Genomic DNA, 22804 nt, shown 5'->3' on the forward strand with positions numbered 1-22804 from the left:
GCAAAGACGAGTGGGAAGCCAGAGGATTGGGAAAATTTTAAAGAGCAACAGAAGGTAACTAAAAAGACAATACGCGGAGAAAAAATGAGGTACGAAGGTAAACTAGCCAAGAATATAAAGGAGGATAGTAAAAGCTTCTTTAGGTATGTGAAAAGGAAAAAAATAGTTAAGACCAAAATTGGGCCCTTGAAGACAGAAGCCGATGAATTTATTATGGGGAACAAGGAAATGGCAGACGAGTTGAACGGGTACTTTGGATCTGTCTTCACTAGGGAAGACACAAACAATTTCCCAGATGTAATAGTGGCCAAAGGACCTAGGGTAATGGATGAATTGAAGGAAATTTATATTAGGCAGGAAATGGTGTTGGATAGGCTGTTGGGTCTGAAGGCTGATAAGTCCCCGGAACCTGATGGTCTGCATCACAGGGTACTTAAAGAGGTAGTTTTAGAAATCGTGGACGCATTGGTAATCATTTTCCAATGTTCTCCAGATTCAGGATCAGTTCTTGTGGATTGGAAGGTGGCTAATATTGTCCCTCTCTTCAAGAAGGGAGAAAGAGAGAAAACAGGGAATTATAGACCGGTTAGCCTGACGTTGGTGGTGGGAAAGATGCTGGAGTCAATTATAAAAGATGAAATTACAACACATCTGGATAGCAGTAACAGGATTGGTCCAAGTCAGCATGGATTTACGAGGGGAAATCGTGCTTGACTAATCTCCTGGAATTTTTTGAGGATGCAACTATGAAAGTGGACAAGGGAGAGCCAGTGGATGTAGTGTATCTAGACTTTCAGAAAGCCTTTGATAAAGTCCCACATAGGAGATTAGTGGGCAAAATTAGGGCACATCGTATTGGGGGCAGAGTACTGACATGGATTGAAAATTGGCTGGCTGACGGAAAACAAAGAGTAGCGATTAACGGGTCCCTTTCAGAATGACAGTTGGTGACCAGTGGGGTACCGTAGGGTTCAGTGCTGGGACCGCAGCTGTTTACAATATATATTAATGATTTAGATGAGGGAATTAAAAGTAACATTAGCAAATTTGCAGATGACACAAAGCTGGGTGGCAGTGTGAAATGTGAGGAGGATGTTATGAGAATGCAGGGTGACTGACTGGCTGGGTGAGTGGGCAGATGCATGGCAGATGCAGTTTAATGTGGATAAATGTGAGGTTATCCACTTTGGTGGTAAGAACAGGAAGGCAGATTATTATCTAAATGGAGTCAAGTTAGGAAAAGGGGAAGCACAACGAGATCTAGGTGTTCTTGTACATCAGTCACTGAAAGCAAGCATGCAAGTACAGCAGGCAGTGAAGAAAGCTAATGCCATGCTGGCTTTCATAACAAGGGGAATTGAGTATAAGAGCAAAGAGGTCCTTCTGCAACTGTACAGGGCCCTGGTGAGACCACACCTGGAGTACCGTGTGCAGTTTTGGTTTCCAAATTTGAGGAAGGACATTCTTGCTATTGAGGGAGTGCGGCGTAGGTTCACAATGTTAATTCCCGGGATGGCGGGACTGTCATATGTCGAAAGATTGGAGCAACTGGGCTTGTATACTCTGGAATTTAGAAGGCCGAGAGGGGATCTTATTGAAACATATAAGATTATTAAGGGATTGGACATGCTGGAGGCAGGAAGCATGTTCCAGCTGATGGGTGAGTCCAGAATCAGAGGCCACAGTTTAAGAATAAAGGGTAGGCCATTTAGAACAGAGTTGAGGAAAAACTTTTTCACCCAGAGAGTGGTGGATATATGGAATGGTCTGCCCCAGAAGGCTGTGGAGGCCAAGTCTCTGGATGCTTTCAAGAAAAAGATGGATAGAGCTCTTAAAGATAGTGGAATCAAAGGTTATGGGGATAAGGCAGGAACTGGATACTGATTGTGGATGATCAGCCATGATCACAGTGAATGGCGGTGCTGGCTCGAAGGGCCGAATGGCCTTCTCCTGCACCTATTGTCTATTGTCTTTTAGACACAGGACACAGAACACTGAGAGACAGGATTCCCCAACTCAGAGTAGTGGCAAACAGCTGGACCTACTCAGTAGAGACGAGAACACGAAGAGACAATTCCCCACTCAGGGTAGCGGCAAACGGCCAGACCTACCCAGCAGAGACGAGGACACAATCAGACATTTTCTAACTCAGAGTAGCAGCAAAACTGCCAGACCTACTCAGCGGAGACGAGGACACGAAGATACAGTACCACACAATGATAGACAGCTCATAACTTAACACGAAATGGCTCCAAGTAGTGGCAAGCCCTTGACACGGCCCAGGAACTACAGACAGCGGCTCTTGTCTCACTCCGGCGGGTTAACTTGATGGACCTGCTTCGGTGAGGTAGCTTAGCGGCTCAATCAGGCGCGGTAACTTAACAGGCTGGCTCCGGTGAGGAGAGGCGACTTACTGGCACTCGCTTCGGGGAGAAGACTTGAGTAGCTCCGGCGATGTAACTTGGCTCGTTCCGGCAGGGTGACTTGCTCACACTTGCTTCAGTGACATCTGATGACAGTCTAGCACCGAGGAGCTATAAGCCCGACACTAAATACTGCTTGTTCAGCTGAGACTCAAGTGCCTTTAATGACAGAGCCCAAGAAACACGGGGAAACAATGAATTAAGAAAAACAAGAAGTCAACAGTCCTGATCGTGGCACAAAGTAAATTTAAAGGGAGCCAGGGAATAACTGATCAGGACCATGACAACCACAGAATCATTTGAGCAAGAGAAGTCCACATTTGGAGAAAAAAAACTAAGGATGGAAAAATTATATTCAAGAATTGAAAATGGAAAAATGACTAATGAAACTCTCAAGCTCAGAGCAGGAGATCAGAGAAATGATATTATTGATTGTATTTGCTTTGGTACTTTGTTCTGACAATATAAAGACTCCACCTATTATTTAACTAGCACTATATCAGGCTTCCTTTGACTTCAATTTAAAATTCTCATTTGTTTACTATACGGAATTCTGAACGCAGTTTATTCCTTTTCCCATGCATCAGTCCTGAAGCAGGGTGTCAACTCAAAACATTGACTATTCCTTCCCCGCCCACAAATGCTGCTCGGCTCACTAAGTCCCTTCAGTTTATGGCTCCACATTCCAGAACCTACATTTCCTTGTCTGACACTTCAGCTCTTAGTCATTCTTACCTTCTCATCAGCAATGGCTGGGTTCTACTTGCCATCACATTCAACTCAACAGCCTTGATATGACCAAGTGACATAGTCCCATTTCCACTATCTGTACAATCCTATGACAACGATATTCCCTCCTATTACCCATCTCAGCCTAATATGTGCCTATTACCCTTCCTCACCTGAATCCACCTATCACCAGCTGTCTCTTGCTCCACGACTTCCCTCCACTTTTCAACTCTGGGTACCTCCCCTAGTTTTCAGTCCAGGTGTTGAGTGTTCATTTCCCTCCATTGCTGCTGTCTGACCTATATGTCGTAATATCATTTCAATGCTCATTTTCTGTTTAATCTCTAAATCAGATAAATTCAGGACAAAAGTGCAAAGTTACTTGTGTTCTGCATCTTTTGTGATTGTTTGCAATTAGATCTGACAGGAGGAGAATCATTTGCCAGACTTCCTTCCCATAAAGCTGAGCCCAGTATAAAATGCATTGGAACCCTTTGTACATTAACTTATTGCTTCACCACTGGGCTAACTGGCATGCCCAGCTACAGAGCAGAGAGCAAGACATGCCATCCTCTGACATTCAAAACACCTCAGATTTGTGCTTGTGCCAATGTATGAGGCCTTCTGAGACCTGGAATGCTGACAAGAACATAGACCATAAGATAAAGCAGCAGAATTAGGCGCAGAGCAGATCCATATATAAAGTCACTGCAAAGAAAATAAATGCCAAATTCTCACTGACTTTATTGTTTTAATAAACTATTATCATGTATTCAGTAGTGTCACATATATTCAAAACAAAAATCAGAATTATTTTCATTTTTAAAATTATTACAAATATTAACTATTTCATTTTTTGACCCAGCAAGTACAAGATCTAAAACCAGCAATACATCCAATGGACTTTCAAGGTGATTACAAAATGTGAAGCAATGTATATGTATAAAAGTCTAGTCTTGATACAAAAGAAATCCAGTAAATGTACTATCATCATCATTGCTTGCAAAAACCCCATTCCACTCCCGAGTTATCATCAACCAGATTTCATCGTTGGGTTTCAGTTTAAGAATAACCATGCCGGATGCCTGATCTATGTCTTGTCCAAAAATTGCATCTCTGGTCTTCATGATACGAGTGCCATTTTTTACCAGGCTAACTCTTATAGGTCTACTTCTCACAGTCAAATGATATGAAAACAGGTAAACACCCCCAACACTGCAGTGGAACTTTCCAGTTACTGGATTGTAGGCATTCTGGTCATTGTAGAAAACTTTCTCAAATTTTACTGGAGTGCCAACTGGAGGGAAGGACTTATTTGGGACCAATCCAACACTAAATGCAGACGGTGTGATTTTTGTATCCTCACCTTTTTGCCCCGGCAAACCCCTTGGTCCACGAGTACCTCTTCTCCCACGTAGACCTCTGCTACCATCTCTTCCTTTGGGTCCGACTAATCCTTTTGGCCCCTGTAACCCTCGGTCCCCTTTGTCTCCCTTTTGGCCCTGATCTCCCTTTTCTCCATCGATGCCATCACTTCCCTTGATGCCATCAATCCCTGGATCCCCCTTTTCACCTTTGTCACCCTTTTCACCTTCTGCACCAGGATCTCCACGATTCCCCTTCTCACCAAGGTCCCCACACTCTCCTTTCTCTCCTATGTCTCCTCTTTCACCTTTCTCACCCTTTTGTCCCGTTAACCCCATTTTGCCCACATCCCCCTGCTCCCCCTTGTCTCCTTTGGTGCCATTTTCACAGGGTCCTCCTTTGTCTCCTTTGTCTCCTTTAAATCCAGGGAAGCCAATGTTTCCTTTATCACCTTTTGCTCCTTGCTCTCCTGAAATAAAAGCACAAAGATGGTGGGAGAATCTTCTAAGTATTCAGAAGTTACAAGCATTTGATATGATAATAATATTTAGCACAGTTCAAGCAGAATTATAAACAAACACAATGAATTTTCTGATATGCTAAGCATATAAATTAAAATAAAGGAACAATGGTAAATTGCTGAATTGCATACTTATTTCTGGTACAATTGATCACATTAATCTTATTTTAATTACATACTTTATATTCAATTGGACCAACTTGCACTAGAAGTCTGTGGCATTATACTTGATGAAAAAATTTAGTCCGAAGATGAAGCAATCAAGTTATTACAGCATCTTAGTCTAACAATGAAGGACAAATTCAATTCAAATTGAAGAGATAAAATAACATTTAACTACAGGTTATTGCTAAAATATTCTCTATTACAATGGCCATTGACCACTATTAAACGAAACAATCTCCTTTATTTCGCTAATGCAGTTTTGCCAAATAAACTTTAAGTAGCAATGCATTATTTTAGCTTTTCCAGTTTAATATTTAAATTTTGCGTGAAGATGATTAACTCTTCTAAAATCACCATTATTGATTTTTCAAAAAAATACTGTAGATTAATTATAGCAAGCTATTTACAAGTTTATTGTATTTATGGCTTATTGATAACTAATCAATGAAGCAGCCTTTATCATCAGTAACTATGCTCACACGATCTCAAAGGGTTGGTATAGTTTGCTAAATTGCTCTGCAATAAAATTTTTTCTAAAAGAAGATAATTGCATTTTTATCTGGCATCTTTCAAATTCCTTTGTCTAATCATTTTATGCTTCAAAGGTTTCATCTTAAATAAGAACCCTATGTAACTGTTCACAGGAGGAGTGGTGAAGGGATAGGCGACTGTAACTCCTACAAAGTATGCCTGCTGTTAGGATACTTCTGACCAGCAACTGTAACTGGTGAATGGCTCGTTTTCTTAATAAGTAATGAACTGAATTTGACTGTACATTCTCTTGAAATCCTCTACATTGTACGACCATTAGATTCTACATCATTTTTTCAAGAGGTTAACCACTAGTTTTCCCTTTAACAACTTAGGAAAGGAATTGATTTCTGTACAATCTGAGTTTCTCATCAAATCATGTTTTACTGGATATATCAAAAGGCAGACTTACTGGCTGTAGGAGACAGATACTCACTTTATACTAATGACTGTGAGGCTAAGTACATCTCCAACGACATACTTAAGTTTGCTGACAACATCACTGTTCTTCGAATCAAAGGTGGTGATGAATTGGCATTTCAGATGAAGATTGAAAATCTGGTTGAATGGTGCCACAAAAACAGTTTCTCACTCTATAGCAACAACACCAACAGGCTGATTTTTGTCTGTTAGCTAGTCCTCAATGAAGGATCAGAGGTGTAGAGGGACACAAACTTAAAATTCTTTGATGTTATGATTTCAAAAGGTCTGTCCTAGGACCAGTAATAAGTGCTTTTTCAAAGATGGAACCTCTACTTTCCTGGGAGTTTGTGCACATTCGGTATATCACCGAAAACTTTGACAAACTTCCATTGGTGTACAGTGAACAGTATCCTGACTGATAGTATCACAGCCTGGTATGGAAACAACAAAGCCCAAGAATGGAAAACCCTAAAAAAAGAATTGGATTCCACCCAGTCAATCACAGACAAAGCCCTCTCCACCATTAAGCACAACTACAAGAAAAATTGCCACTATAAAGCAGCATTCATCATCACAAATCCTCATCATGGAGGTCATGTGCTCTTTTCATTGCTGCCAATGGGAAGGAGGTGCGGAGCCTTAGGTCCCATACTGCCAGGTCCGGGCCCAGTGATTATCCTTCAACCGTCGGGCTTCTGAGCCAGAATGGATAATTTCACTCACCTCAACTGAACTGATCACTGAACACAGCCTCTGGCATCTCTTTCAATGACTCTACAACTCATGTTCTCAGCATTTATTAGTTTTTGTTCTTGTTGTATTTGCACAGTTGGCCTTCTTTTGCACATTGGTTGGCTGTCAGTCTTTGTGTGTAGTTTTTCATTGACTATTGTATTTATTTGTTCTTCTGTGAATGCCAAGAAAATGAATCTCAAGGTAGTATATGGTGACATAAATGTACTTTGATAATAAATTTACTTTGAACTTTGGAAAGTCTTTGGGGTTCCAGAAAATGAGCCACTCAGATAGCTGAGTTCTGATCTGCTCTTGAAGTCACAAGTTTATGTGAATGCTTGCACAGAGTTTCCAGTCAATGTTTACCACGTGCAACACACCTAGTGTGTCATTGTGGTCTCTCAGGACTCATCCAGCTTGGTCAGTGGTGATGGGGATTAAAGCCCAGCTTGTGCCTATGCTAATGTTGGTGTTCCTCCCATCTATTGTCCAACATGGATCAGTAAATTATGCGAGGACAAGAGGTGGTGATCAGCAAGAGTTTTCCTTGCCCACGTTTCATTCTGGTGCCCTGAGGCTTCACAAAGCCTGGAATCAATGCTGAGAATTCCCGGGACCACTCCCTCTGTAAACATGACTGTACAACTATCATTGATGGGTCTGTCTGGCCAATGGGGTAGAACATAACTTCTGCTGGCTGGGGCTGGCACATACTGTCACATATGATTTTGTGAGTATGAATTCCTTGACTAGTGTGTGTGACAGATTACTCATCTCTGGAGGAAGATTTTGTAAGGTGAACAAGAAGCAGCTTAGCCCTGTTTGCAGTCAATGACCAGGTCATGCTAAGTGTTCAATCCATTTTTCTCTTGTTTCAAGATAGCTGTTTAAGTACAACAGATTTATTTGCTTAATCAGTTCAGGGGTTTGTTACAAGTCAATCACAGTGCACTAGTCATGAAGTTAAATACAGTCCATACTGCCTAAGGACAGCTACATCCCTTTCTTGAAGGATAATGAGAGTCCAAGATGACTCTGATAATATTCAGCAATGTTTTGCGGGTAGCTCACAAAACTACTGGTAATTCTATCAGATATACTTCTTCTGAACTACGACCACTTCAATCTACAGCCTGTAATTTGCATTTAAGAAATGTACTTTTGAACTGTCTCAATGAACTAAGAATTTCACAATCTCCAGAAGGATTCATAGAACATAGAAACATAGAAAATTTACAGCAGGTTACAGGCCCTTCGGCCCACAATGTTGTGCCGACCATGTAACCTACTCCAGAAGCTGCCTAGAATTACCCTACTGCATAGTCCTCTATTTTTCTAAGCTCCATGTACCTTTCTAAGAGTCTCTTAAAAGACCCTACTGTATCCACCTCTACCACCAACACTGGCAGTGCATTCCACACACTCTCTGTGTGGAAAAACTTACCTCTGACAATGCCCTTGTACCTACTTCCAAGTACCCTAAAACTATGCCCCCTCCTGTTAGCCATTTCAGCCCTGGGAAAAAAGCCTCTGGCTATCCACACAATCAATGTCTCTCATCATCTTATACACCTCTATCAGGTCACCTCTCATCCTTCTTCTCTCCAAGGAGAAAACGCCATTCACTCAACCTATTTTCATGAGGCATGCTCTCCAATCAAGGCAACGTCCTTGTAAATCTCCTCTGCACTCTCTCTACAGCATCTGCATCCTTCCTGTAATGAGGTGACCAGAACTGAACAGAGTACTCCAAGTGGGGTCTAACTAAGGTCTTATATAGCTGTAACATTACCTCACGGCCTTTGAACTCAATCCCACAGTTGATAAAGGCCAATACACCATACGCCTTCTTAATAACACTGTCAACCTGTGCAACAGCTTTGAGTGTCAATAGACAATAGACAATAGGTGCAGGAGAAGGCCATTTGGCCCTTCGAGCCAGCACCGCCATTCACTGTGATCATGGCTGATCATCCACAATCAGTATTCAGTTCCTGCCTTATCCCCATAACCTTTGATTCCGCTATCTTTAAGAGCTCTATCCATCTCTTTTTTGAAAGCATCCAGAGACTTGGCCTCCACAGCCTTCTGGGGCAGAGCATTCCATATATCCACCACTCTCTGGGTGAAAAAGTTTTCCTCAACTCCATTCTAAATGGCCTACACTTTATTCTTAAACTGTGGTCTCTGGTTCTGGACTCACCCAACAGCAGGAACATGCTTCCTGTCTCCAGCGTGTCCAATCCCTTAATAATCTTATATGTTTCAATAAGATTCCCTCCTATGGACACAGACCCCATGGATGTGGATTAGCCGAACCTAACTACTGGGAATGCAGGCACTTTGAAGATGAAAGTCAGCCATCACAGAGCAGCCATCTCTGAGGCAAACCTCAAGCAAGATTAAAGCATTGAGACCCACAAGTGAAAAAAGAACCAGAGTTCAGCTCCACTACTCCGCACTGATTAAAGCATCGAGGCCCGAGAGCAGAAAACAAAATGGTGCTCAACCCCTCCAGGTCCTGAGAGTGGAAAACGAATCAGTATTCATCACCACCTGCCTGGAGTTGACCCATATCCCTCTCGCTACTACCATCGGGAGGAGGTGCAGGAGTACTGGATCCCCACCAGCGGGTTCAGGAACAGTTGCTGCCCAGCAGCTATTAGACTCCTGGATGAGCTTCAATCGCCCCAGCACTGAACTGACTCTGCAACTGTGGACTCATTTCAGGGACCCTGCGGCTGATGTTCTTTGCATCAGTTGTTTGTTTTTTTTATTATTTGCACAACTCATCATCTTTTGCACATTGGATGTTTGTTGGGCTTTGAGATGTGGGGATTTTTTGGTCTCTATTGTGTACCTTTGTTTTCCAAGAAGATGAATCCCAAGGTTGTCTATTTTATTGCTTTAAATTTATTGCTTGATAATAAATTTATTTTGAACTTTGATGAACTGGTTTGGTTAGTGGTATAATATGCAGGTTTTACAGTCCACATTAATGAGCCTACTTTTCAATTCCAGATTATTTAATGAATTTAAATTTCACAGCTACCATGTAGGGATCTGAACTCAGGTCTCCAGGCTTATGATGTAGGCCATGGACTTACAGGTTAATTATCTTAATGATAACATCACCATGCATATGGTATACCAGCATCAATGGCTGTAGAAAAGCATTAGTTGAAAAATAAGTTAGGATTCTAATTAGCAGAGCTGCCATTTGTGTAGCCAATGATCCATGTCAATATGTTATAGAGGATACAGATTAAACCAACGGACCTACTGACTTACAAGAGGTACAAAACTAGCTTCTGGCATGAGTTGCGAGAAGGATACAGAGAGGCTTCAAGGATATGGAGAGGTTAAATGAACAAAGCAGATGAAACATAATGTGAAATGGATGAGCTTGTCTCCTTGGTGGAAAATATAGAAAAGCGGTTAAAGAATGAGGTGTTGGTGTTCAAATGGACTTGGGCGCTTTTGATCTCAAATCATTGAATGAAAACATACAGTTACAGCAGGCAATTGACAGATCAAGCAATTAGTTAGCTTTTATTTCAAAGAATTTGAGTACAAGAATTAAAACATTTTAATATAGCTGTCTACAGCCCCGATGAGTTCACACCTAAACTTTCATGTATGCACCCAGACTTGCTAACTGAAGAAGGATATGTTTGTAATTGCAGTTGTAGAACGAGGGTTAATTCGATTGATTCCTGGTGTGAATAATTGTTCTCACAGCAAACTGGAGTCATCTTAAAAGAATGTTGTATAACTTTGTTGAAACACATAAAACACTCACCAAACCTAACAGGCCAAATGCAAGGAGTATTTTTCTCCCTGCCGGAAGTAGAGTTCACAATCTCAAAGTAAAGGGTCAGCCAATCAGCATTGAAGGAAACTTTTTCACCTGGGTGGTTATAATCGTTAGAATTCTCGCTCCAAGGAGTCCTTGAAGGCTTAGTCACTGAGAAAATTCAAGACAGGATTGATGAAGTTTGAATATTATAAGAATGAGGGGATACAACATTATTGCTGGTAAGTGGTACAGAGGTAAATTATCAGTTATTAGTTTATATGGGAAACAAGGCTATGGCCTCTTCCAGCAGTTATTTCTTATCTTTCATACTTATGAAGTATTTCATTCGTCAGGCTTCTGTTTCAATGACTGCTCCATATTCAGCACCATCAACCCCTCACTACTAATCAACAAACTTCAAGACATTGGCCTCTGTAGCTCTTTTTGTTACTGGACCCTTGGGTTCCTTATCGAAAGACCACAGTTAGTGCAGATTGATGATAACATCTCCTCCTGGCTGACAATCAACACAGGTGCATCTCAAGGATACGTGCTGTTTAGCCCACTGTTCTACTCTCTCTATGTTCATGACTGTGTGGCAAGGCATAATTCAAACACTATTTATAAATATGCTGATTAAACCACTGTTGTAGGCAGAATTTCAGACGGCGATAAGGAGGCATTCAGGAGCAAGATAGATCGGTTGAGCGGCATCACAATAACAACCTTTCAGTACATGTCAGCAAGATTGTTGACTTTAGGAAGTGGAAGTCAGGAGACCATACACTGGTCCTCGTTGAGGTGTCAGCAATGGAGAGAGCAATTTCAATTTCCTGGGTGTCAACATCATGAAGGATCTATCTTGGGACTAACACATTGATGCATCACAAAGAAGTCATGCATGTCACTGTCTCTACTTCATTAGGACTTTGAGGAAATTTGATATGTCACCAAAGACTCTTGCAAATTTCTATAGATGTACAATGGAGAGCATTCTGACATGTTGCATCACAGCCTGGTATGGATCCTCTGCTGCAGAGAACCACATGAGAATGCAGAGAACTGTAGATCCATTTCCATCACTGGCACAACCCTTTCTGCCATCGGTCCTCAAGAAGGCAGCATCCATTGTTGAAAATCTTCACCATCTGGGTCATATCCTCTTTGCCTTACTACCATCAAGGAGTACAGGAGACTGAAGACCCACACTCAGTGTTTGGGAACTGCTTCTTCCCCTCTACATCAGATTTCTGAATGATCCATGGACACTACTTCATTATTCACCCCTTGCACGATTTATTGATATTGTAGTTCATAGTAATTTCAACGTTGCGCTGTATCACTGCTGCAAACTGCTAATTTAACGACTACTTCAGTGAGAGCAGACATAATTCTGTTTTGTTGTTCTATTGCCTCATCAAGCTCCTCAGTTATTTGAATTCCTTTTAACATCTCAATCCAACTAATTAATGCAATTTTCTTCCAGCATATGATAAGGATGAGGGTAAGTGCATAAGGATTATCTTATAGTCATTAGAATGCTATCTTTGGACATTACAGCAAACACGAAACAACTTAATGACTGTACACTAAAGTTAAAATAGCATAAAAACAATAATTAAGCTCCAGCACACTGATGATTATGATTTTGTTGCAAACTGAAATGTTAACCTAAAACACTTCTTTAACAACTTTCCTGAATTTTAAAGCAACCTAGAAATAACCCTCAAGAACTAGCAAGAACTAAGTTTTCCACCAGCCTGCGTCTGATAAACCTCAAAGTCCAGTAAGGAAAATTTGCATAAACAAGGAGGAACTAGAAAACATAGAATACTTTCTCAGTTTCAGCAGCCACCTCTCACTGAGGCCAAACATAGACGTCAAGATTCAGTGCAGGTTTCATTGTGCCAGATTGGCCTTCAGCACCTTGTTTCACTGTTCAATGACCCCAACATCAGAGTACTAATCAGGCTTTAAGTTTACAAAGCTGTAGCAAATACATCTTTGATCAATAGTTCCAAGACATGGGTGAGTTCCAGAACACATTTTGGAAACCTGAAAAGCCAGAACCATCATTTCTTCAGAAGATTCAGAACATAAAGTGGGCAGATCAGCACATTCGTATAAGTGTCCCGGTGATGGTCAATAACTCCAGTGTTAAAACCCTGACTATCCAGCGTTAATGGAGGGAAACAGAACTGGAGCATATCTACTAAAAAAAAAACCTGTTCAAACCATCAAAATAAAATATAGAACATAGAACAGTCCTACACAATATAGGCCCTTCACCCTACAATGTTATGCCAACCAATATCAACCTAACTCTTCCCTCCCACATAGCCGTCCATTTTTTTATCATCCCTGTGCCTATGTAAGACTCTCTTCAATGTCCCTAATGTATCTGCCTCTACCACCACTCATAGCAGTGTGTTCCATACACTCACCACTCTCTGTATAAAAATCCTACCTCAGACATCCCTCCCCCTACACTTTGCTCTAATCAACTTAAAATTGTGCCCTCTCATTTTAGCTATTACTGCTCTGGGAAAAAGGTGCTGACTGTCCTCTTTATTTATGCCTTTCATCACTTTATACACTTCTATCATTACATCTCATCCTCTTTCACTTCAAAGAGAAAAACCCTAGCTTTACTCCCTCCAAAGCTTCCACATCCTTCCTATAATGAGACAACCAGAACTGGAAACAAAAATACTCCAAGTCTGGTCTAATGAGGGTTTTCTAAAGCTGCAAAATTACCTCATGGTTCTTGAACTCAATCCCCCAACTAATGAAGACCAACACATTATGTCCCTTCTTAAACACCCTATTAAATTGTGCAGCCACTTTGAGGGATTTATAGACGTAGAAACCAGAACCCTGCTGTTCCTCCACACAACTAAGAATCCTACTATTAACCTTGTATTCTGACCTTCCAAAATCTACTGCTTCACACTTTTCTGGATTGAACTTCATCTGCCACTTCTTAGCCCAGCTCTGCATCCGATCAAAGCCCAGTTGTAACCTACAATAACTTATTACACTACCTATAGCCTTCTTCCATCAACCTTTGTGTCACCTGCAAACTTATTAACCCACCTTTTTGCTTCTTTATCTCTGTCATTTATAAAAATCACAAAGATCAGGGGTCCCAGAGCAGATCCCTACTGAATGCCAGCCATGGTTCTAAATAAAGATGAAACAGGAAACACAGGCAAAAGAAAAGCTGAGGTAAACATCAAAAATGTGACAACAATATTTCATAGTGGAAGATGGTGACCTACAGCAAGACTTTCTAGTAAAGACGATTCAGAGGAGGGATGATCACTTTTGAAGAAACTCGGCTCACCCTGGTTACAGATAAACACAGAAAATGCAGGTAATAGTCACTCAGCATTGGTGGACAAACCCTCCCATGTATTACCACCTGTAACATCTCTAGTACACTTACGGCTCAAAAATCAGACTCATCAGTCACCTCAGGGCCTATGAAAATTAAACTGGAAAAGAGAATGACCCAAAGGACTCACTGTTTCCTCGTTATTTGGCAGTAGACAATTAAGGATATCAACAACTGTTAGATCAGCTAAATATTTAATTACAAACAAGAGAAAATGTACAGATGCTAGAAATCTGAGCAACACACACAAAAATGCTGGAAGAACTCAGCAGGCCAGGCAGCATCTATGGAAAAGAGTACAGTCAACATTTCAGGCCAAGACGTTTTGGCAGGACTGGAGAAAAAAAGGTGAGGAGTAAATTAAAAGTTGGGGCAGGGGAAAGAGAAATACAAGGTGATAGGTGAAACTGGGAGGAGGAGGGATGAAGTAAAGAGCTGGAAGGTTGATTGGTGAAAGGGATACAGGGCTGGAGAAGAGGGAGTCTGATAGGGGAGGACAGAAGGTCATAGAAGAAAGAAACAGGGGGAGGAGCACCAGTGGGCGACAATGGGCAGGCAAGGAGATAAGGTGAGAGAGAGAAAAGGGGATGGGGAATGGCAAAGTTCAAAAAATCAATGTTTACGCCATCAGGTTGGAGGCTAACCAGACAGAATATAAAGTGTTGTTCCTCCAACCTGAGTGTGGCCTCGTCATGACAGTAGCTCTCTCCTCCCCCCCCCCCCGCTCCACACACCTTTTAAACCTACTCCTCATCTTTTTCTCTCCAGTCCTGCCGAAGGGTCTCAGCCCGAAACGTCGACTATACTTTTTTCCATAGATGCTGCCTGGCCTGCTGAGCTCCTCCAGCATTTTGTGTGTGTTGCTTAAATATATAATTATCCAGTTTGCAAAAGTTATGGTTTGATAGAAACACCAGAATATGGAGACATGAATAAATAAAGAAATGGATATCAAATGAACAAAACTGAATTTCATAGAGATCCCCCAATGTATGTCGATTCTCACCAATGTAGAGGAGGCTGCATTTGGAGCATCGGATACAATAGATGACCCCAAATGATTCACAAGTGAAGTGTTCCCTCACCTGGAAGGACTGCTTGGGGTCCTGAGTGGAGGTGAGGGTGGAGATGAATGGGCAGGTGCAGCATTTCTTCCTCTGGTAGGGATATGTGCCAGGAGGGGTATTAGTGGGGAGAGATGAATGGACAAGGAAATCACAGATGGAATGATCCCTGCAGGAAGCAGAGAGTGGTGTGTGCAAGTAAATATGGGTTTGATGGTAGGTTTCAACTGAAGATCATGAAAAGAACTGAAAAACCTCCTTTTGGAAACAGGTGTAGTGGAGTTGAAGGAAATGAAAAATGGAATTGGCATTTTAACAGGAGACCGAATGGGAAGAGTTATATTCAAGGTAGCAATATAAGTCAGTAGGTTAATAAAAGATATTGATAGATCATTTGTCTCTAGGGATGGAGGCAGAGAAATCGACAATGGTGTCAGAAATGAATCAAGTGAATTTATGGACAAGGTGGAAGTCGAACTTCCATGTCTGCCATTTATTGCAAACAAAATGCCTCTAATTAAATACATTAGTTAATATTATTTAAAATGTAGCACCTTAATGGGCATTTCATCGAAGTTTTAGATGATATATGATGATCTTGTGATTGGATCTATCACAAAGCTTCATAAGTATATATAGTATCTTCATTAGCATACCTTTCTCCCCTGGTTTTCCTATAAATCCAGGAAGACCATCAAATCCATCCAGGCCACGGTCTCCTTTAGATCCTAAACACAAGAATGTCCAATTTTTAAAAATGCTCATTAAATATTTAGTTTTGGGAAACAGAATTTGTTCTTATAAATGGCACCATATATCAAAACTCCATAATAAATAACTTCACTAAAACAATTATAAGTTCTCAATAGGAGACATTCATTAATATAGATTTTCTACTGGAAATACTCCGAGGGAGAAACTGGATCACACTTGAAAGTATGGCCTAGAGTTGTGGATGTATAGATAATCTGAGCCAAATTACCCAAGTGCACATTGCATCTGAAGTATAACCACATCCATAGCACCCACCCTTGTGTTAACCATGCTTCTTATTCACAGTGGCATGTTTTCTCACAAGTGTGACCTGTGCTTCAAGCTGTGAGTTGTGATGCATGTCTGCAGATTCACACAATGATTCACAAAACTGAAATACATGGTCAACTGGTCCAGCATAGCTCTGAGAATGAAACTCTGCCTGTCAGGCCTCAGTATGGCATCTAGTGAACCTTAACCCTCATGGACATTTGCCCTCAGCTGGCTGAACCTTGAAGCTACTCCAACTATAGCAGAACAGGATTCTCATAGAAATAGTCCTTTCCTTATTCCATCTTTTCCTTCAAAACCATAAGATCATTAAACATAGGAGCAAAATTAGGCCTTTTAGCTCTATCAAGTCTGCTCCATTATTTGATCATGGCTGATTTATTTTCCCTCTTAACCCCATTTTCCTGCCTTCTACTCATGATCTTTGATGTCCTTTCTAACCAAGAACCTATTGACCTCTATTTTAAATATGCTCAATAACTTGGCTTCCACGGTCATAACTGGCAATGAATTCAATAGATTTATCACCCTCTGGCTGAAGAAGTTCCGTCTCATTTCTGTTCTTCCATTCTGAGGCTGTTCCCTCTGGTCCTAGATTCTCCCACAATCTGAAACATCCTCTCCACATTTTTTCAGTCTGAGTCATTCAATATTTGGTTGGCTTCAATGAGACCCCTCCTCAATCTTCTAAACTCCAGCAAGTACAGGCCCAGAAGCAACAAACATTCCTCATGTGTTAACTCTTTCGTTCCTGGATCATTCGGATCTTTACTGCCATCTTGGATTTGTGCTCCCTCCTCCTCCTCCTAGTCTCTCTGGAGAGCCAGAAGAACTGCCAAAATGGTCCCAATTTTTTGCAAAAGTAATACTCCTTTACATCCCAGCTGCCTTTCCTATTTTGATAGTTACCCTCTAATACAGTTCTATAAGTAACCAGAAAAATAATTACATTTGGAAAAACTCTTTAAATAATGCAGTTGAGATATTTACCTACTGGTTAGGCCATATTCCCTGTTTATAGATTACACATTGGCTTTGCCCAGTTTGACAAGGAAAATATCAGATCAGTGACACACGAGGGTTGATGTCAGATATTTCCATGCTGCTTATGCAACACATTCATCAGCAAACTAGTCAAGGTGATGAGCAGCTCAGGAAAAGTACAAATGTATGCTTCAAGGTCAATGCAAAGTCCACGTCAAACATATCCATGCAAAGCTCTAACTATTTTAATGCCATTGGTACCAAAAGGACATCAAGGTGGTTCGATTGATCAATTCCTGGACTGAGGAAATTCATGCTTAGCTTACCTTTCTCTCCCTCTGAACCCTTTATGCCAGGTAGCCCTGGAGACCCAGGTAAGCCTGTTAACCCCTGATCTCCTTTCTCGCCCTGTGGCCCTATTAAAGAAAAAGGAAACAATAGTAAGTTTTATGTTGAAGATCTCAAAATAATTTTGTGATCTCATTGCCAGACCAAGAAGAGAATTGCATCATGCTATACCTAAGAAATATGATTGTCATTTGGCAATGTTGGAATGGACTTAATTATTGCCCTGTTTTATAATACCTTTCACAACTTACATGTCTCAAAATGCTCAACAAATGTGTTGCAGAAACAAAGTGTGGGTGGTCGAGAATTACTGAGATCATTCAGCCATCTCACAGCTCCAAAATTGTACCCCTTTCACTCACCTAACCTTCTTATTCTGGATTTTTCCCCCTTTCCTTCCAGTCCTGATGCAGAGACTAAACCCAAAATGTCAGCTGTTTATTCCCCGCCTGAGTTACTCCAGCATTTTGTGTGTGTTATCCAGTATCCTGAATTCATTTGTAACCGCCGATGTTCTCAGTGCAGAGTTTACGCATTTTGCCGGAGACTGTGTGGATTTCCCCGACGTGCTCTAATTTCCTCCTACATCCCAAAGACATACTGACCGTTAGGTCAATTGGTTACTATAAATTACCTCTAATAAGGCAGCTAGTGAAAGGATCAGGAGTGAATGTGAGAGAATAGGTTACAGGGAAGGAATAAGATTGCTCTGAGAGCTGATATATACTTGAAGAGCCAAATGCAAAAAAAGAGATTTCAAATCCTTGAGCCCTGCTCTTGCATGTAGTCTTTGATCATTTACACTTATACCAAAATACAAGTGTTCTAAAAGATATGGCTTGGGGAATTCATCTACATTTTAAAATTAACAGCATTTTTACTTTTTGCCTTAGCATTATGGAAGGGGTTGAATCTAATTATTGTGATTATCTTGGGAGCTGCCCGGGACCTTAGTCCACAAAGAAAGGACAACGATTCGGAAAGCAAATGCCAGCACAATGACATTGAAGATTGAATGCTCAAGGGAAGAAATAGATTGGAGATTGTAACACATTAAGTGATCAATAAACACAATATTAATAGTAATTTCATGTTGAGCTAATGTTGCACAGGGATCTCAAGCTTCTGGAACTCACCAGTGAAACTATAGCAAAAGCGCATTGGCATTTCACGGGAGTTAAGCTGACAACTGATTTATTAATATAATATTTATTGTTTTGTCTATGGAAAGTTCATTAGCATTATTGTTATTAATAGAGAACATGCTGTATCTCCATTAGCATGCTGGAGTAAATTATTGCTGATTATAGGATTATGCACTACATTTATGAACATTGGGCATGCTCCCTCAGTCGTCGAAGTTGGCAGCTTTCCACAGCCACATTATGACAGGTGCTGCTTCAGCAGAAGCATTGTCGGATCTGGAGAGGCAGCTGCAGAGAGGAGGGTGGATCAACAGAATGATAGACTCTGCAGGAGGCTGCAGACTGAACATTATTGTCTGAGGAGAAGCAATATAAAGAGTGGTTGGTAGGTTTCCATTGCCTCCCAGAAGAAGACATGCTGCCTGCTGGATCAGACTGACTGTTGCATCTAGAAAACATCTAATGACTTGTTAAGACAATTGAATAAATGCACTGCAAAGCCATCCAGAGCACTGCTCCCCCAACGTCAGGAAATTAATGGGCTGAATCTAGCGGATAGTTTTCTGATGACATCATAAGGACTGGACAAGTAGCTAAAGTGTGCATGTTATTGTACTCCAGGCATTATTTCCTGTCTACTGCAATTCAAAACAATAAAATGTGTTTGAGTTTTTATTATTTGAACTTGAAAACACAGTGTTGCAGATCATTTCTGCTTAAATATCAGTTTTAGACATAGGTATTTAACCTGTGGCTCAGACAAATGACTAAATAAATTTAAATCATATTTTATATAGAAAATGCTGGAAGTGTTAATCAGGTCAAGCCCAAAGATTTTCAAAACCTGGTTTGTTCATTCTCTTTCTCTTTGCTAACAAAGAGCAAGAGAATAAACATTTTTTTCTCTTCTAATAAAGGGCTATGGAATTGATTGAAAGGTTAACTGCTTCTTTCTTCCCCCCACAGATGCTGCCTGACCTGCTGACTGTTCCCATTATTCTCTGTTTTTATGTCAGATTTCCAGGATCTGCAGTTTTTTACTTTCTCATTAATACAGCTGCTTCTTGGATTACACTTTAACATGCCTTGGAATAAATGGTATAGCTGTAGAATAAACGGTATATGACCAGTGGGAGGAGAAGATGGCGGCGCGACGCAGCTCGCAGCAGCCACTCCGGTGGTGATGTCGGTTATCTGTCAAGTAGGGTGCCATGCACAATCCTGATTTGATGGAGACAGACGTGAGAGCATGGAGGAACATCTGCAGAAACTTCTGAAATGCCTGCTTTGCTGCTGCTGCTACTGTGTGATCCAGAATCTTCAGAGGGGAAGGCCCCACAAGTCCTCGGCCTTGCTTGTTGCTTGGCAGTCGGGGTGGGGTCGAAGCACTCGGCAGAGGATGGTGCTCGGTGCTCGGTGTCAGAGGGCTGGTCGGAGGCTCAAAGTTTTCGGACGGACTCGAGTCCACTGCGGTCGGATGCTTCCAATGGTGCGGCATCGGCAAGTTTGCGGCGCTTGGAGGTTCATGGCAGGAAGAGTTTCTCCTTTCTACTGTCTGCGTGAGATGATGAGGCTATCGGAACTTTGAGACTTTTTTTTACCGTGCCCATGGTCTGCTCCTTATCAAATTATGGTATTGCTTTACACTGTTGTAAATATATGTTATAATTATGTGGTTTTGCCAGTTTTAGTCTTGGCTTGTCTTGTGTTTCTTGTGATATCATTCCGGAGGAACATTGTATCATTTTTTAATGCATGCATTTCTAAATGACAATAAACGAGGACTGTGTCCTCATGATCTAATCTAATCTAATATTTCTAGAATAAACGATATATCTCTAGAATGAATGGTATATCTCTAGTCACAGGCAGGCAACTTCATGCAGTATTTCTGAGCAGCAGACCATCACTGTGATCATTCCCATTTATTCTCGTTTGCTCCCAACCCAAGTTCATATAATGAAAAGAATTTTCTCTCCACCTGCTTTTGGAATTTGCTTAATGCTGTCATGACATTTTCAATATAATTTATGGCAAATATAAGAGCAAAAGACAAAGCTTCTCATAGTTTTTAATGAGCTTAGAACAAGGTAAAGACGTTCATTCTTCTTTAATACTAGTAGTTCAAATATGATATCAATATTATTTACAGCATCGTGCAGATGTCATGAAATTTTGATGCTGCCCTCTACTCTTCAAGGGGAAGGAGCAGGGATTAATTTTAATAGAGACAGAACATTCTCAAATTAATGTTTGAGCATAATATCCCATATAAGGCTAGAATATGTGATAACCTCTATGTGTATAACATTCTTTGGTGAGCTCTATCGGACTTAACATTAGTTGAAGTAACCACACCGTTCTATTTGTTGTAGCCCATTACTTCCAGTCACGGCATCTGTTTTAAAAAGTCAGTCTATACAGTAAAGAGATGACAAAGATAGTTGTTATTAAGCAGAGAAAATTCACAGATGATACTCTTTTTCAATTGAAAAAATGTTTTATTCTTTATGTGACTCATTTTTTAAAACTAATCTCAGCCTGTGTGACATTAAGTGATAAAAATGAGAAAATATCACAGGTATGCTTCGGTTTCCTGAGCATCAAAATGCAATTAGCTTTTGACTTAGACTGATGTTTCTACTTGTACATTTCAGCTCCAAAGAAAATTGATTGGGTGTTCTCATCTCATGATTTGTAAAGAAAAAAATAACTGTTGAAGAAAATAATGAATGGGAACTGAGCACATTGTCACAGTCAGGTGTAGAACGTGGATATATTAAAAATATCAAATGATAATCAGTAATTGGGACTTAATTGGCCTTAATGGACCCAACATCACAGCTAGATTCAGTAGGCTGGTTCCACTGTCAGTTTTCATTTCAGCTGAGCTTGCATTCCAGAGATACAATGAAGAACTGGGTATATTGTAGGGCAAATGGTCTCTTATTCAGTGCTATTGATTCATAAAATATCAATTTGACCAGCCTTAAGGAAAAATGGTTTAAGAATAGAACAAAAAAATCATTAAGGTACAGAGCAACAAGGGTTCATCCATAAAGGCTGTGACAAAGCTGATTTACCACAAAGCTTTCATTAAGTTATAAATATGTTAATAGAAGAATGGCAATAAAAATAGCTGCAGAGTACATTTCATAGCAGCAAATCAATCATAAAACTACTGAAGCCGGCTCTGTCTGCAGTATTTGCTTTATGAGAATGCTATTTCTGTTATCCCTAAACTCAGAGCGTTGGTAACAAAAATAATGCAGAACAGTTCATACCAAAGTATGGGTGAGCATCACCCTGTCCTGGACCAGCTACGTTGACATCACAGCCAGCATCTCTACTTCCTCAGGAGACTAAATAAATTTGAAATGTCCCCTTTGACCCCCTCTAATTTTTATCAATGCCCCATTGAAAGCATCCTAGTTGCATGCATCATGGCTTGGTGTTGCAACTGCACTGCCTGTGATCACAAAAAAACTTCAGAGAGCAGTGGACACAGCTCAACACATCTTGGAAAGCAGACTCCTCCTTCTGAATTCTGTCTACAGATTTCCTGCCTCAATAAAGCAGCCTGCATGATCAAAGACCCCACTCACCCCGGGAGTTCACTCTTCTCCTTTCTCCCATTGCGCAGAAGATACAAAAGCCTGAAAGCATGTACAACCAGGGTGAAAGATAGATTCTACCCTACTATTATAAGACTACTCATTGCTTTCCCGGTTCGATAAGATCGACTTTTAACCCAAATCTCATTATAACCTGACACATTATCTACCTACACTGCACTTTCTCCATAACTGTAATACTTCATTCCAAGAGATCCAGCAGATGCCGGAAATCTTAGGCAGCACACACATGCTGATAAAGGTTGTCAACCCAAAATATCAGCTGTTCATTTCTCTCCGTGTATGTAGTCCGACCTGTTGAGTTCTTCCAGCATTTTCTGTGTGTTTCTCACACTTTATTCTGCACTCTGTTATTGTTTGCCTTGTACTAACTATTTCAATGCACTGTTGTAATAAATTGGTTCACAGTATATGAACAGTATGCAAAGCAAGTTTTCTAGAGCACCTCAGTACATTTGTCAATAATAAACCAATTTATAAATTTGCTTCCTGTATGT

The 22804-nt window shown here is 40.7% G+C and overlaps 1 protein-coding gene across 1 annotated transcript in view; it reads right to left on the minus strand.

Moving 5' to 3' along the window:
* Window positions 1–4102: 4102 nt before the first annotated feature.
* Window positions 4103–22804, minus strand: part of otol1b (otolin 1b) — a 105084-nt gene continuing 86382 nt past the window's right edge. The window contains exons 6-8 of the mRNA XM_072256960.1: window positions 17506–17595; window positions 15808–15879; window positions 4103–4986 (exon numbers count right to left, since the gene is read on the minus strand). Coding sequence (XP_072113061.1) covers window positions 4103–4986; window positions 15808–15879; window positions 17506–17595 — 1046 coding nt within the window. The remainder of the gene's footprint in view (window positions 4987–15807; window positions 15880–17505; window positions 17596–22804) is intronic.

Source organism: Mobula birostris, chromosome 4 (assembly GCF_030028105.1).
Source record: "Mobula birostris isolate sMobBir1 chromosome 4, sMobBir1.hap1, whole genome shotgun sequence".
NCBI classification, from domain to species: Eukaryota; Metazoa; Chordata; class Chondrichthyes; order Myliobatiformes; family Myliobatidae; genus Mobula; species Mobula birostris.